This window comes from Varanus komodoensis, unplaced genomic scaffold (assembly GCF_004798865.1).
Source record: "Varanus komodoensis strain SLA01 unplaced genomic scaffold, ASM479886v1 scaffold6_2, whole genome shotgun sequence".
In the NCBI taxonomy this organism is placed as follows: Eukaryota; Metazoa; Chordata; class Lepidosauria; order Squamata; family Varanidae; genus Varanus; species Varanus komodoensis.
In genome coordinates this window covers 10,952,748-10,967,785 of record NW_025336346.1, presented here as the reverse complement: position 1 = coordinate 10,967,785, position 15,038 = coordinate 10,952,748, and the positions used below count along the sequence as shown (strand labels likewise).

The window sequence follows — 15,038 nt, the reverse complement described above, 5'->3', positions numbered from 1 at the left end:
TGTGCTTACATGTTTGTGATGACTACTAAAATTCTGTTTTATGTTTGTGCTGTGTTTTATATTTTGTCTTACTGTTAAACCATCCTGAGACTTTGGTAAGGGATGGTCTAAAAAAGTTTTAAATGAATAAATAAAAAATTAAATATTCATGTAAATCAGCCTTCCCCAACTTGGTGCCCTCTCAGCATGCTGGAAGTTGTAGTTCAAACTATATGGAGGATACCAGATTTGGGCAGGCTACAGTAAAGAAATATAGGCTTGACCCCCACCCCCCAACTGCATATTCCTGTGTAGTTTCCTGGCAGTTTTATCCCTTTCTCAATCAAAGTGCAAAATGGAGCTTGACTTTTGGCAGCCATGGTAAGCTAAGAGACTTACTTGCCAGCTGGTTGGGACAATGCCTAGGATTGCCTAGTTGGACTCTGCCAGCAGGTACACTATGCATTGTTCTCCTGAGGCTCCCCATCCCCACACCTGCACATGTCCACAGCTACACAAGCAGAGATAAAAAATTGTATATTTTTGGAAATACTTGCAAAAATTAGGTTAGGGTTTAAAAAACATGTTTGGCAAGAATGGGGATCCCCCACCAAGGTGCTGCTGGGGAAGTCTGAAGGGACTAGTCATAGGTGTCAAAATGGGGATTGTGAAAATCAGCCAGGGAACTGGCTTTTGCAATCTGCAGAGAAGAGAGTTAAACGGCAAAAAGCCACAGCAGACCCACAACTGTTTACAGTTGCTGCAGGGGTGGGTAAAAGCCAGCGCCAGCTGCCCTCAACTGCTGCTTTGGCACTTTTGGTGTGGCTGGCATTAGCAGGTGCCAGAGCACACCTGGAAAGAGCAGCAAGTGCTTTCTCCTGCACTTAACAAATTAGTTGCTATTTTCCTGAACCCATGATGGGGCTAATCACCTGAGTTTGGAAAACCTAACATCCAATTGTGAGTGGAACAACTAAGGACAAGCAATGGGCTGTCAGGTTGACTTGTTGCCCTCAAACAAGTCACACTGTGGAACTGTGCCTGGGTTTGCATGACAATATTGACTAGCCATCCATGACAGATGGTTGTGTCATGCAAATCCAGTCAGTTCCAAACCATCCAATGCGTATAGTTATTATGATGTATGAAAGACCAGCTTTTTGTATTCTAGAAAATACTTTCTCAGTACGACCACCATTGGAGATTCTAGTTGTGGAGATGTAACAGAGGGCATGTTCATACAAGCACAGAGGACAAATGTTGGTTTATTGTGTGCGCTGGCAGGAATCTTCCTAGCAGCACAAGCTGGTGTCATGTAAAATCCAGAATGGTGGCTTGTTGCTGTGGGTTAACAAGCCACCTAGAACCATAGAGACCATGGGTTACAAGTGGTTTAATACCCTCAGCAACAGGTCATCTGCCTTTGTTTATATGTCCACAATGTGCTTCCTGAGGTAAACTAATCCCACCAGCACACAGAGGGGAAATATACCATTTTTTCTGCCTCATGATTTTGTAAACAAGGTTTGACAAGCCTTTGATATTTAATCTAGGTAAATTGAACTTTAAATAGGCTGGGTGGATACTTTTTATATGATTTGTGTTTTTTAATCATAGTTGTTGGTCAGCAGCATATTGGGACCATGCTAATGAAACCATCTTGGTCTTCTGGACTCTTCCACCCTTGGGAGGAACCCAATCCGTTTTGAAGATCACAGTAGACTTTAGAATTTCATGCCCACCTATCCTGGACAAGCACAGCTAGACCCACTGCCTCTCTTGGCCCTTACAAGCCCCAGAACTGGCACCAGGCCTGGCAGTTTGCCTGCCATTTGAGACTCATCTTTTTGCCTAGACTTTGCAGTCTAGCTACCTGGACAGATATATTGCCAAGGCAGAGACCCGCTGCAACCTTCTTTCTAAACAACCTTCATCCTAAAGTTTCAGTACACCCCAATCTTCAGCTCCAGGAACAGGTTATTTGAACCCAAGAAAACTTTTGCAACTGTATCTTATTTTCAGGAGAGCTTGCATTTATAAAGGATAGCGTCCCACTCTGCATCCCCTTTTCTGTTTTATGTGCTATTACCTGTAGGAGCATAACTTAAGATCTTGCATGCATATCCATAGCCAAGTTTACACACATCCTCATTTATCTTCAAGATAAAAATACAAACTAACTACATTCTTACTTCAGTACTCCCAGGTAATTAAGTCAGGAAAATCTCATTAGATGCATTATTTCTTTGGAGAGCTGCTGGTTCTAGTAGCATATTAGTATACATACTGTGGTTAAGTGAACCTGTGTTTAGATGAGAGATCTGATGGTTTTACACCTCCATGTTTGTCTTTCAGATACAATATTGGTAATGTTAGTGCTCCAAGTAGTTAAAAGTAGAAAGAACTCAAATGTCAGATATACCAAAGTAGCAGTTATGAATCTTTCTGCTCAGAGCTTAGTAATGGCTACTAATTCATACTCTCCCTCCACTTTTCCATTGTTTGATGGTGGACTGCCGCCTAGTAGTAAAGCTAGAGGAGTCTGCATGACTCGCCAGGTGCTAACATACTTCCTCCTCAAAATTGACTCCAACATCAATCACTGAGAACCCCAAAAGAGTGCATCAGCATAGTTTCTTCCACTATTGGGAAATCTGCAATTTAGGCTCCTACATAATGAGTTCAGCAGGCTCTATTTACACTCCTCTAGAAAGATCTAAGCACACAAGCAAGACTTACCTTCATGCTGGTACCTCCATTATGAAGTTCCATTCTTTTTATTTTAATCCTTTGCATGCAAGAGCAAAGGATTGGGGGTGGGGGAGAGATTACAAGTTCTATGTAGTTTTGCTTTAATGTACATGTGTACTGATTTGATGTAAACCTCCACTGTACCAGAAACTAGAAAGGCGCTTGTAAACAATGCTCATCAGTTACCCCTTTATTGCTGGACCTGTGGTTGCTTAAAGGCAAGGCGCTGCTTTTTTTCCTGTCTTGCACACTCCTTTCCAATACTCTTATTACTATCCCCCTTCCAGACCCTAATCTTTTTCTGTCCAATACCACTATTGGGGAGAAAGGTTTAGAAATATGATATGGCCTACTGATCTCACCTTTCTCTGGGTAATAGGTAACTTTGTAATATCTTTAAGTCACCAGGCTTCCCTCTAATACTGCTGTGCTCGATCTAGTCAGGAAAAAAAGAATGCAAATAGTGCTGCTGAAGTGATGTATTTGACAATTCTACAGTTTAAATGATACAGGAATTAACTTTGTATAATACATTTGTGGTACAACAGTTAATGTTCAGCTTTTATTCTTCCATATTTGTCTCTAATGTTATTTTGCATTGTGTACCTGAAAAATAAACCCCAAACAAAAAACTTCAGCCAAACTCCCCTTCCTCCTCCAGCTTTATTGATAGTTTAAAATTACATTTCTATATTCTAGGACTTCAGTTCCTTTTACCATCTTACTTTAAAAACTGATTACAAGCAAATGAAACTCAACAGTTGTCTAAGTGATATAGTATACAAAAATAACATCTTGATTTCTGTGAAAATGCATTTCTTTGCAAGTCCTGAATAGCTCCAAATTGTGTATGCTCTAAGAACTGATGTTCTGGGTTTGATTTAGTTTGTAATATTTGTTTCCCATTACCTTGTTATCTCATATTAGACATTCATTTATTGTTTCACTGTTACTTCAATTCTCGATTTCTCCCTCACTCTCATGGCCATTAACAGGCATGTGCATTGTTTGTTTATCCCACTTAGCTATATGCTCTAGGTAAGGCCTGATATACTCGGTGTTATTACTGTTACTGAGGTCAGACAATCCAAGGCCATTATTGTAATAAAATTAGTTACTGTGGAAGTTCAGACACTTCCAGTTTGTTTTCCTCCTGCATACGATCACTTCCATGGAACCCAGGGAGGCTTTGCTGGTCTGACTTAACTCTTTCCACTTATCCATCCCTATTCACCAGTGGCACGGAAAGGGGGTTCTTTAACAAAGCATTATACATAACACCTCTACCAAACTAAACATAAACATTTTTGTAGTTAAATGCAGAAAGTCGATTTTTCCACCCCTTTCCTCCTTTTACACAGCAAGTAAAGCTCACTGGCCTGGGAATAGCCTCTGTCTGCCAACCTTTGGCCAGTGAAGAGGATTCAGAGAAAAATAATACAACCATCAATCAGAAAAAGGAGGGGCGACAAAGGAAAACAGTTAAGCTGTAGCCTCAATTGTGCATTCCCGTGCAAGGTGTCCTGACTCGCCACAACGATAGCAGTTGACTTCGCTAGTCTTGCTGCAGTTGATGGCTACATGGCCAGTTTCACCACACCTGAAATAAGACAGAATACAACTTCAGCCCACTGAAATGTCCTATTTTGGATCTTGTGGATAACATTACACAAAGGGATAATTTTATGGGATGCTAAAAGAAATGACATTCTGTGAGAGTGTAAAAACTGTCACATAAGAATGCTTATGGTTAACGCTGCCTGCATACTTTTGATTAGAAATAGATTTCAGGATCAAGATGAGAGAACCTATATGCTCTCTTAATGTTACCAGAGTTCATCTCCCTCATCCCTGACCAAAGGCTGCGGTTGAAGGAAGTAGGGAGTCTGACAATGTAGATGTCCCCACCCTGTTGCAGGTTAAAGTTAAATTAGTGTAGCAGGACTAGTGTTTGCCTGTGTTGTTTTTAGACTTTTTTTACCTATAGCATTTCACTTTGGTGCAGTCCTTTTGGATGTGTCCAAACTCCCCACAAGAATAGCACTTTTGCTCATCTGCATGGTCACAATCACGAGCCAAGTGACCAGGTTTCCCACAGTTGTAGCAGCACTGCTCTCTCTCTCTCTTGGGCTCCTTGCAGTCCTTCGCAATATGGCCACCTCTACCGCAGTTATAGCAGGCTTCCACAATAAGAAAAAGGAAACAAACAAGACTATAAAACCTTGATGACACTACAGGACATGTATGTAATACAAAGCTTAAGTCACATAATTAGCTAGTAATATTTTTCTTATTTTTGCTCTCTGAAGTTTATTAATACTTACCATCCTCCTGAAGATCACAATCCTTGGCAAGATGACCAGACTCACCACAGCGGTAACAGATGTCCGGGAGTGATGAAGACATAAACTGGAAGCCTGTTTGAAAAGGCAAAGCCATTTAGCAATACAATAGAGTTACTAAACGTATCAGTTTAAAACCCACAATAAGACAAAAATGTAAAGCAAATTCTTGCACACTCTCAATTGCTATAAGCAGGAGAATAAGTAGGTGAACAGAACACAAATATTAAACTCAAATTTTGACGGGGGAGCTACCTCTGCCACGGCTTCGCATTCCACGGCCACGACCAATTCCTGTAGGGCACTCCCGAGCCCAGTGGCCAGTACGCCCACACTTGAAGCACTCGTTACTACTCATTGCTGCAGTTAGGTTACCTAAGTTAAGAAAAAATAATTAGAATAATGTACTGAAGCAGTCACATAAAAATATTTATGCTTTTTTATAATATTTAATTTTGCAGACCCAAATGCTTTCTGCCCATCTGCAAACAATGGTTTTATTTTGTGTTATGGGATTAATCAACCTGAAATTCATGGCAAAATATAAGATGCTAGACAGGAACATTGTACATCTAGATAGGAGATGATTACAGTAACTGCAGCTGCTTAGCTATGGTCAATTAGAAAGAACATATTACTAATCATTAAATAACAACTTGAATCATTAAACTTTAAGAACCTTCCTGTTCTCACATACAAGATGTGATTGCAGCAGATACAGATATGTGAACTGGAAAGTCATCCACCTCAAATTACAGCAACAGTTGCTATTAAATCTTGGATTTTAGGTTATACTGACCTCTAACAATTATCCCACAATTACAATATTTGTGATGTTTTAATTTGTGACGCTTGACTCGCCCACCAATGAAACCAAGAATGTAGAGGGATCTGAAGGTACCTGTTAGGCTTACTGATCAACATAGGAGGCCCCAAGACCTGTATGCAAGACCCGTATGCAAGACCCCAAGACTTGCAGCCTTCCAGATGTTGAATTACAATTCACAAAATTCCTGAGTATCAGCCATGTTGGCTGGGTCTGATGGGAAGTGCAGTTCATCATTTTCCAACCTTGGCCTATATGAAAGCTTCACTGAAGCAGAAGCACTAGACAAAGAAGCATTTATCAGCCTGTTAGACTCAACCAAGCCCGATTTGAAGCTCTGATTCACAACTCCCTACTCCCTGTGCTATGTACCTCAGCTGCTTTTTTCTGCATAAGCCAAGGATCCTTTATTTATCTGATTTGTACCCCACTTTTCTAACAAAAAATTGAACTCAAGACAGCTTACAAGTACTTTATATCTTATAATGGAGGTTAACACTAAACCTGTCTTTGTTAAGATTCTCTTCCAGATATTCATTGTAATTTATCTGCATATGCACTAATACCAGGAATGGGGGTGGCAGGCTCTGCCAAAGCTTGTTTACCTCAGAAAGAGGGTTAGCGCCTAGAGACCATTGCTTCACTCCAACATAGATCTAAGTCACAAGTTGATCCTTTGCTTAATTCAAGTTATCAGGTTTCTTAAGAAATGGTGGTCCATTAAGGTAAAGAACAAAGATCAAAATGTTAAAAACTATTCTTGGAAATATGCACAGGACATCTAGAGGATGATCACATGCATCACTCACTGTCAATAAAGGATTCTAAAGGGTAAATTCTCATGAAAATACTGGCATCAACTCCATGCCCTTTGTTAAAACAAACAAAAACCTCCTAACATTCAACTAGAGCAATGCATTCTAGTTTTTTAAAAAGCTGTTTCCAAATTGGACAAATGAACAAGTTAAGCTCTAACAGTTTAACCCAGCACCACAGAATTAAAGCTCAAACAGACGTAGTTTCAAGCAATCATTTATAAAATAGGGAGGTCATTAATAAAAAGAATTTAAAAGAGTGTGGGATCCTAAATCTTTCTGCTACTTCTTTGCAGTCTGATTCTCCAGTGCATTTCCCCTAAAAGTTCTGATACTTAACGGGAGCTTCACTGTGAGACACTCATGTACTTCTTTTGCTCTACTAGTCAGCTGTCCACACACTTTATATGCAATTGTTTAAATCCCAGCCTGCTAGTGTCATAGGTTCTTTTAGGCCAAGGAACGAGCCAGCTCCAAAGTATAACTGATACATATCTTAAGGACAGATACCCCCAATAAGCTGCCTCACTCATACATGTTCAAACACATCCTGATTCAAGTTTTCTGGTTCCAAAGGTATTATGCTACTAAGCCACTAAAAGGTAAGCAAACATCAAACAAATGATACCAAATAGGATTCTTTCACTTTTTAATGAACCAAAAATTCCATGTATGGCTTGACTATTTCTAGCATCAGAAAACTTGCAATGTATTTTGGTTTTAGAAGCACAGCACTGTTTTAACTGATTTGTGTACTTTTAGTTCCACAAAATAGTTGATAATAGATACCTGGCTAGAACTATGTCAATTACTCAGAATAGGAAACTGCATGACTGCACTTAAGCAGAAGCATTTTCAAGCTTCCCTATTCCACCACACAAATAGAATCTTATTACAGGTGATGATTAGCATATGAAGTTACTTGAGGAATGAACAGTCCTGTTCATAAGAATCAGAACTTTGTAACTATTCCCAACACTTTTTCAGAGATGTTTCAGTTATTTATAGCTAGATTGTCATGCATGCAGTGGGCTATCAAGTAATCCGCTGCATCTTATGGGAATCCAAGGATACACATATTTACCATTTGGCAGGCATCTGGCTGCGAAAATGTGTATGTAAACAAGACCATAAGGACAGACTGCAGCTAACCTCAATGTCAAAACCAATTTCTTTGCCTACTGGTCCTGCCCCACTTTCCTCCTTGTTGGCCCCTGCTTCCTCAGGTATACCTCTCAGGCCCTCATTTCTCTCTCTGCTGCCTCACTTCACTCTTTCTACAGGGCTCTAATTCCTGTAACTCCTGACATTCTATTTATTCTAGTTTCTTCTCTTTCTCAGCACCATTCAGCCACAGACAATCTCACTGACTATTTGTTCTCACACATTTGCAATGTTTTTGAAAGCATAGCATGGATAGGGAAATCCTTGAACAATAAGCTTTTACTTTAATTTCTTCCCACCCATCAGCAGCTCCTCAAAGTTCTACACTGCTATACAGCTACTATGTCCAAGGAGGAGCTGTGCTGATCACTTCTCATTCTTAACCATTCATTTCCAGGCCTGTTGCACATAGTTCTAAGTAGGTCTACCCCAGACTACTCTTTCCTTGGCATGGAATAAAGACAGAACAGAAAACAGATGAACATTTAAACTCCCAACTCCAAGTCAGAAAGCTATGGTTAGCAAACTTATAAACAATTGTGGGATAGGGAAGAATTTGGTTTATTAGCAACTGATAGCAAAGCTATATAAACTTGCATAAGTGAAGAGTTTTGCTTTATTTCTTCCTCCACACCTCAGAAACCACATGGGTTAAGTGTGTACAGATTCTATCAAGCACAGCCTATTTACTTTCCACCAAATTCCTCCACCTGCACTAATGAATGAATTAGTAGAAGACTGATAGATGTGGATTCTAGAAAACAAGGAAAGCTGAGAAAGGGTGGTGTGTACAATCATTTCAATAGGAGTAAGGTATGAAAGGAAGGCAAGTTTTATGCCTTGTAAAGCTGCTGTATATTGCTAAGAAAGAAAAAGAAAGACACAACACATTATGGGTTATACACCGATTCTAGGAAGCCATAGCTTTTCATTCTTGAATCATTACTGGTCCTAGAAATCATCCAGGAATCATGCTTCTTTTCCAAGTCCTTTGGCACACACAAAGAACAGAAAGGAGGGACAGTGTCTTCTTTCCAAATTTAAGCTATGGAAGCACTCAAGAATGCCTCCAGTGCACAGTGTAAAGAAAGTTGAAGGGATGCTATCTGAAAGATAGGCATTACCATGGTTACAGCATTTGTGACTTCTTGGCCACCCCCTGAACCCTCTCCTAAGGATACAGCAAAGTATGATATGGGTATATTCAAGCTTTATGACACATCTTCATATACTCCCACAGAAAGGTTGTTCTAGCCACTGTTCTCTCTCTGCCCATTAGGAACATTTCCAATAAAATATATGTTTGCATTACAAAGCCATTATTTGCAGTCTTTTTTCTACAGGCCACAATGGCACATTCCACCCAGATTAACCAACCTAGAAATCACTGGCACTAAAATAATCAAGATTCAGCCCAAATGGAAAGTGATCTTATAATTTTAAAATTATTTATTCAGAAAAGGTTCTTGACACTTTCCCAGTGAGAGCTACTAGACAACACACCAGCTTTTTTAACTTAGGCAATACTCCTGTTTCCAAAATGCATATAAAAAGAATAAGTAATAGCATCATAAAAGTTAGGACAATTGTCCACAAGCACTTGATGCTGCAATGTTACTAGATGCAAAGACATTTATAAAGGTGACCAGCTGTGGTCCTCATCAGTTACCTTGATAAAAGACCACAATGCTTCTCCCCCCATGATGCTGTCTAGAAGCTCATAATCCGTCAAAAGCTACCAGGACACGAGGCAGAATCCTATACAAGTTTCAAAAGAAAAAGGCCAACAGCTCCCAGAATGCTAGCTGGGGCATGCTGGGAGTTGTAGGCTTTGTTCTGTCTACACATGCACAGGACTGCACCCTTAGCAGGTCAATGAGGATAATCACCATGGGAAATGATCAATTATATTTTAGCCTGATCTAGTCTGACAAACTTGTTGGGCAACTTTTTGTACTACCATTCAACCCTATCATTTATCTGAGCCAACCACAAGTAACCACACTATTAACCACATGCAGTCCATTGCAACACAACACCTTGACTTCAAATTACCTTCTCTGTGATACAGAAAGCGACAGTTTTTATCATATTGAAAATGCAGCTGCTCTCCTATAACCTAACTCTTCTACTCATGTGTAGACCTTTATGAAAGGTCTGGCTGGAGCACACCGAGAGCTGTAAACTGAACACACTGAATATGCACAGGAGCCTAAATGCAAACTCCTTGATTAGAAATCAATGTATTCATTGTAGTATAAGATTTTGTGGGAAGAAGCCTGCTTGAACACACTTTCATGAGTAACATAAGCTACAAGAGCAACATACAACTAAGTGCATCATCATTTTGCTTTCAGAAGACCTGCAGTCCACCAAACTGTGCCATGGTAGTTAAGAGTATTACACTGGGAATTTGGGAGATCCTGGTTCTTATCCATACCCAGCAATGAAGCTCAGTGGGTGACTTTGGGCCACTCACTCACAGCCTAACCCACCTCAAAGGGTTGCTGTTGTGAGGATAAAATAAAGATGTGGTGAAATACGGAAGCTAACTTGGGTTTCATGCAAAAGAGATATAAATCCAATGCAATTATGGTAATAATAAAAAGAATATTTTAGGTAAAACATGAGAGAACCCTTGCAGCCAAATTCAAAAGGTTATATGGCATTTGGTTCTGAGGATTCAGGGCAATTATTCTCTAATACCACATCACATTGCTTTGTATTTTTTTCCCCAGACTTCAATCATTAGTGACAACTCAGCTAATTTCAAGCCTTCCTCAGCCTACCCACTGAAAACTATAATGAACTCAGAGCACACAGAATATTGCAATAATGATCTTGATTGTCACTATTATGCTTTTAAAATTATAATTACGTTTATATCCTGCCTTTCTCCTCATGCAAAGAACCCAAGGTGGTTTCACAGTCCTCCTCCTCTCCATTTTATCCACAGAACAAACCCAATGAGATTTAGACTGAAAGTGGGTCCCCAAGGTCACCCAGTAAATTTCATGGCCATTTGGGAACTAGGGCTCGGATCTCCCGAGCCTAGGTCCAACGCTACACCGCACTGGCTTTACACTGTCAAGTTCTCCCGGCAGACAGTCGGTATTACAAGTTACTGCTTAAAGTAGGTCTACCACTTTCTTACTTTAAAGTTTTCACGTTACGGTTACAAGCAAAGCCCAGTTTAGTCTAGGGGGCTTCCTGCCGAGTTCAGAAACTTAGGTTCGGGGAAGCTGTATTACCTAGGAGTGTCGAGTAACCACACTCACTACTGTCAAGCAGCGCAGGGAGGCATACACCAGTTATCGAGCGGCGTGGACGCTAAACCTTAACAGCCATGGTTCTTCAGCGAGTTACTCGGGCGAGCACGTGGAGAAGGCGGTGGCGCCAGCGGGACTTATTTCCCCCAGTCCAGCGAAACCGAGACGCACCCGCGTCTTCGAGTTCCACCTCCTCAGCCCCGAGTCCGCCCGCCTCGCCTCCCTTTTCCTCTCAGGACGCACGGACGCGCTACTGTTACGGGAGGGCCTCTGCTCCCCCAGACACTCGGCCTGCGCCGAACTCCAGCTGCCCGCGTCCAAAACATCCACACCCAGGCCCTCCTCCCGAGCGGAGGCCTTCTTCACCGAGCCCCGAAAAGTCCGTGCGTCTCGTCACGAGTTGAACTCCCTTGCCCCTTCCGAACGCCACGAAGGCCCCGCCGCCGCCAAAGGAGGCGGGAATCGGGTAATCCCGACTGCCCGCTTACCTGCACCGCCGCGGTCCTCTCGCAAGACGGCGGCCCGTGACAGGCCTCCTTTGCTCCCCTCTACTCGCCTGCCTTGGAGGGAGCGGGCCAAGAAGGGTGAGCGGTTTTCCCGCGCAGTAGGCCGGAACGAGCCAGCGCCCTCCTTCCCTCTCGCCACCCCGCCCAAAGAAGTCCCCCCCGCAACTAACGAACTCGCAGGCCAGCCCCTTCCCTCCGGTTACCTTTCTTGGGCTTTCGTTCGTGGTTGGCCGAAGCTGGACTGTCCGCGCGGCGATGGACTTTTCTTCTTCTTCTCCCCCTCCCCTCCGCGCGCGCGCGCGAGAGCTACTTAACCAGCCTCAATTCCACCCGCTGCCGTTGAGTCCCTGCTGGCTGCGCCACACGCGGTTTGCACACGACCCCACGCACCCTCCCTGCCGATCTGCGCACGGCTCCCTATCCCGATTGAGGGGCCAATAGCAGCCCTCTGGTGCTTCCGCGTGGCCCGTTGACGACAGAAGCGGAAGAGACCAATCAGCACCATGGAAAGGGGGGAGGTGTCCGCCTACCGGAATCTCCTACGTTCATTCTCGTCTGAGCTTGATGGGAGGGGTTGAGCAGACGGGAGTGAGGGAAGAGGGCGAGCGCTGGCGTCTTTCCCGGGCGCTGTCAATCATGCCTTTCCACAGGAGGTGCTCGCGCGTTCGCTCACTCGCGGCCTGCCGTGCGGAGGCACCTGGGCTGGCGAAGGCGGCGCCTCGTGGTCAGTGTCACGCGGTCAGGGGACGAGCAGCGTTGTCGAGTTTCGGGGCTTCTTGGAGAGCTGGGCAGGTGCTTCCACGAAGTTGTAAAAAAGATTATTCCAATGTAGGGCTATATCTTAGTCGACAGTTTCTCGAAGTCATTTTTCACACATTACTCCTAAATGCTCTAATTGTAGTCCCCAACGGTGCAATCTGATGCATATTTACCTGGGAGCAAATGCCATTAAACTAAGTGCAGGTTGCTCTTGAGTTGACATGCATAGACTTTCAGGGGCTCCAGTTCTCTTAACATTACTCGCAAGCAAGCCCCACAAGGAAGCAAGACTGTCTTAGTCTTAGAACTGGGCTTGTACACTGTAAAGTCTGAATGTTGCTAACTCGGGTTTGCGAGTGTGTATCATGCAACTTACGTAGACAGAGCTGGGATTTGCTGTTACTCCCCCCCACCCCCCACGCCCGTCCAGTGAAAACTTGATGACAACCCAAGATTTGCTGTCACAGAATATTTGAACAGCTCTTTGACAAATCGCCTGTTTACCCACCCTGTCTTTCTCTCTCTGTCTCTTTGCTGCTCTTTTGGAGAGGATGGGTGGAACAAATTGGTAACATTGCAGCACACTTAGGCCGCAATGTCATATGAACTGATGAAGGAAAATACGGACAGCACTTGGGAGTGTTCTGAATATTTTAACAGTAGCAGCAGCCAGTCAGCCAGCTGAACTGGCTGACTGAAAAGCCAGTTTCAAATGAAAAAAAAGCAATTTTTCTATTGGGTTCTTGGCTGGAATAAAAGCATCCAAAATGCTTGGAGCATGTCCATGTTTCTCCCCTACCCCTCATGTTCTACAGTTGTTGCCTTAGTGGGTAGAAAACAACATAGAACACTCCTGAGAGTCGAAAGAAACAAACGTGGATACATTATCTTAATTCCTCACAAAAAACAACAACCCAACAACCCAAACTTACTGCTCAATAGTTTACCAAAGAATTTTATTATTGCTTTACTATCCTAAGTTTCCTAAACATATAAAGAGGATTAAAGCATTTTGTAAAAGAAGAATTTTTAAAAGCAACCTAATCTCTTGCAATTATAATTGTTGTTTCCTATATTTGGATAGTGTGTAATTTTAGAGAATGATTCATATAGGTCACTTCCAGGCCTCAAAGGGCAGAAGTGATCATTCTGTATTAACTTAAATAGGTTGTCAGTAAATACATTTGTTAAACCTTTTGGCACTAAATTTCCACACATGTTTAAATACAAATCTGAAGCCATTTTGGTTCTGTCAGCTCATCTGAGGAGTGCTGTAGTGCCATGCATACTTTCATATACTAAAAATAACCATGGTCTCATTTTAGTAGCATGCAAAACTACAAGCAGAAGGCTAGCAGCAGAATCATGGAAAGGTATATAGCTGGGAGTTTTAAAAAGTACAGCTCTTGGTAGAACTCAAACTATTTGTGATCTTTGATGTTCCCATAACTTTTTCATCTGCTAGTCTCAATAGAACTGAGAGCCGCAGATGAAAAGGTTATAGGTATGTCAAAGATTACATATAGTTTGAATAAACAGAACTACCTTTAATTCCACACTATGTCTTTATCACTTTTTACCATCTATTTGTTTTATAATATATGCACATTTTTAAGTTCAATCACAAACAAAATGAAATGCATTCAAGATTTTGTTTCATGCACTTTAAAATTCAAAAGTCATACTAGAACTAATTACAAGACAGCAAAATAGAAGTGTTTTTAACAAATCAGTTACTTAAGTCACACTGAAAAGGGAATGTTTTGTAATTCTGCCTTCAGAAAGAAAGCAAATAATCATAGTATTTCCCACAGCAGGACATTTAAAAGCTCTGGAGCTGCAAAGGTCTTTATACTTGTGAAGGTCCAACTAGGCTATATATGGGATCTTCAGCAGAGCCTCATTAATGCATTTTAGGTGCTAGGGACAGGGCAGGAATGGGGTCATAGAGAGAAGACATTCCTTGAGACAACCCAGACTCTATGGCTTTAAAGATCAAAACTAATACTGTTGACTGGGGTCAGAAACAAATTTTCAGCTACTGCAGATGCGCCAACATGGGAGACATAGGAGAATGCTGACTCAGATTCAGCACCAGAGAAACACAGCATTCTGCACTGACATTTCTCTGTTTCCAAGGGGCATCCTCACGTGTGACATGGAAGCAGGACTTCATCCTCTGGCTATGACCCCACCTGTGTTTGAAGACAAAAACACCACTGAGGCCATTCTGATGAAAATATCCTTGCAGTAGTATGAGAGCTGCTGAAAAACCCACAAGTGTGGTAAAGATTTCCCATTGTAGTACAAGCATCAGCCCCACAGAGATCACCAGATTACAGCGTTTCCCCCCTCCCCCCTCCAATAGTGTCACACTAACATATAGGGCTGATGGCATGGGAAGTAATCTGGGTGACCTGACTTGTGGTTGCACATCAGTTACTGCAACGTGGACTTCCAGCCACACCAAAGTGCTCTTTTGGCAGCAGCGGTAATGGATGAATCAAGCCACAGTCATGATTTTAAAAACACTTCCAGTGAAGTTTTCCAGGGAAGCTTAAGAAAATAAAGGACTTTTATACCAAATAAGTATCAATGGAGCATTTGGACTAATACTATGTTAGAGT

General features: G+C 42.1%; 1 protein-coding gene across 3 annotated transcripts; it reads right to left on the bottom strand.

Moving 5' to 3' along the window:
* Positions 1-3,194: 3,194 nt before the first annotated feature.
* On the bottom strand, positions 3,195-12,040 carry LOC123034145 (CCHC-type zinc finger nucleic acid binding protein). 3 transcript variants are annotated; one of them, XM_044451295.1, is made up of 5 exons: positions 11,856-12,040; positions 5,328-5,447; positions 5,055-5,147; positions 4,712-4,913; positions 3,195-4,330 (listed from the first exon to the last, which is right to left on the bottom strand). In XM_044451295.1, exons 2-5 carry the CDS (start codon positions 5,428-5,430, stop codon positions 4,213-4,215), a joined length of 516 nt encoding a protein of 171 aa, XP_044307230.1. In that variant the 5' UTR covers positions 5,431-5,447; positions 11,856-12,040; the 3' UTR covers positions 3,195-4,212. The 3 variants fall into 3 exon arrangements, with proteins under 3 accessions (XP_044307230.1, XP_044307232.1, XP_044307231.1); XM_044451297.1 differs by having other exon boundaries at positions 4,712-4,910; positions 11,856-12,039; XM_044451296.1 differs by lacking the exon at positions 11,856-12,040 and adding an exon at positions 11,635-11,658.
* Positions 12,041-15,038: the final 2,998 nt, after the last annotated feature.

Excerpts from the sequence above, each read along its gene's own strand:
- LOC123034145 (XM_044451295.1), bottom strand. The coding sequence starts at position 5,430 with ATGAGTAGTAACGAGTGCTTCAAGTGTGGGCGTACTGGCCACTGGGCT. Across the intron at positions 5,148-5,327 it reads AATGCGAAGCCGTGGCAGAG|GCTTCCAGTTTATGTCTTCA; the intron begins GTAGCTCCCCCG and ends CTTTTCAAACAG. Across the intron at positions 4,914-5,054 it reads TTGTGATCTTCAGGAGGATG|AAGCCTGCTATAACTGCGGT; the intron begins GTAAGTATTAAT and ends TTCTTATTGTGG.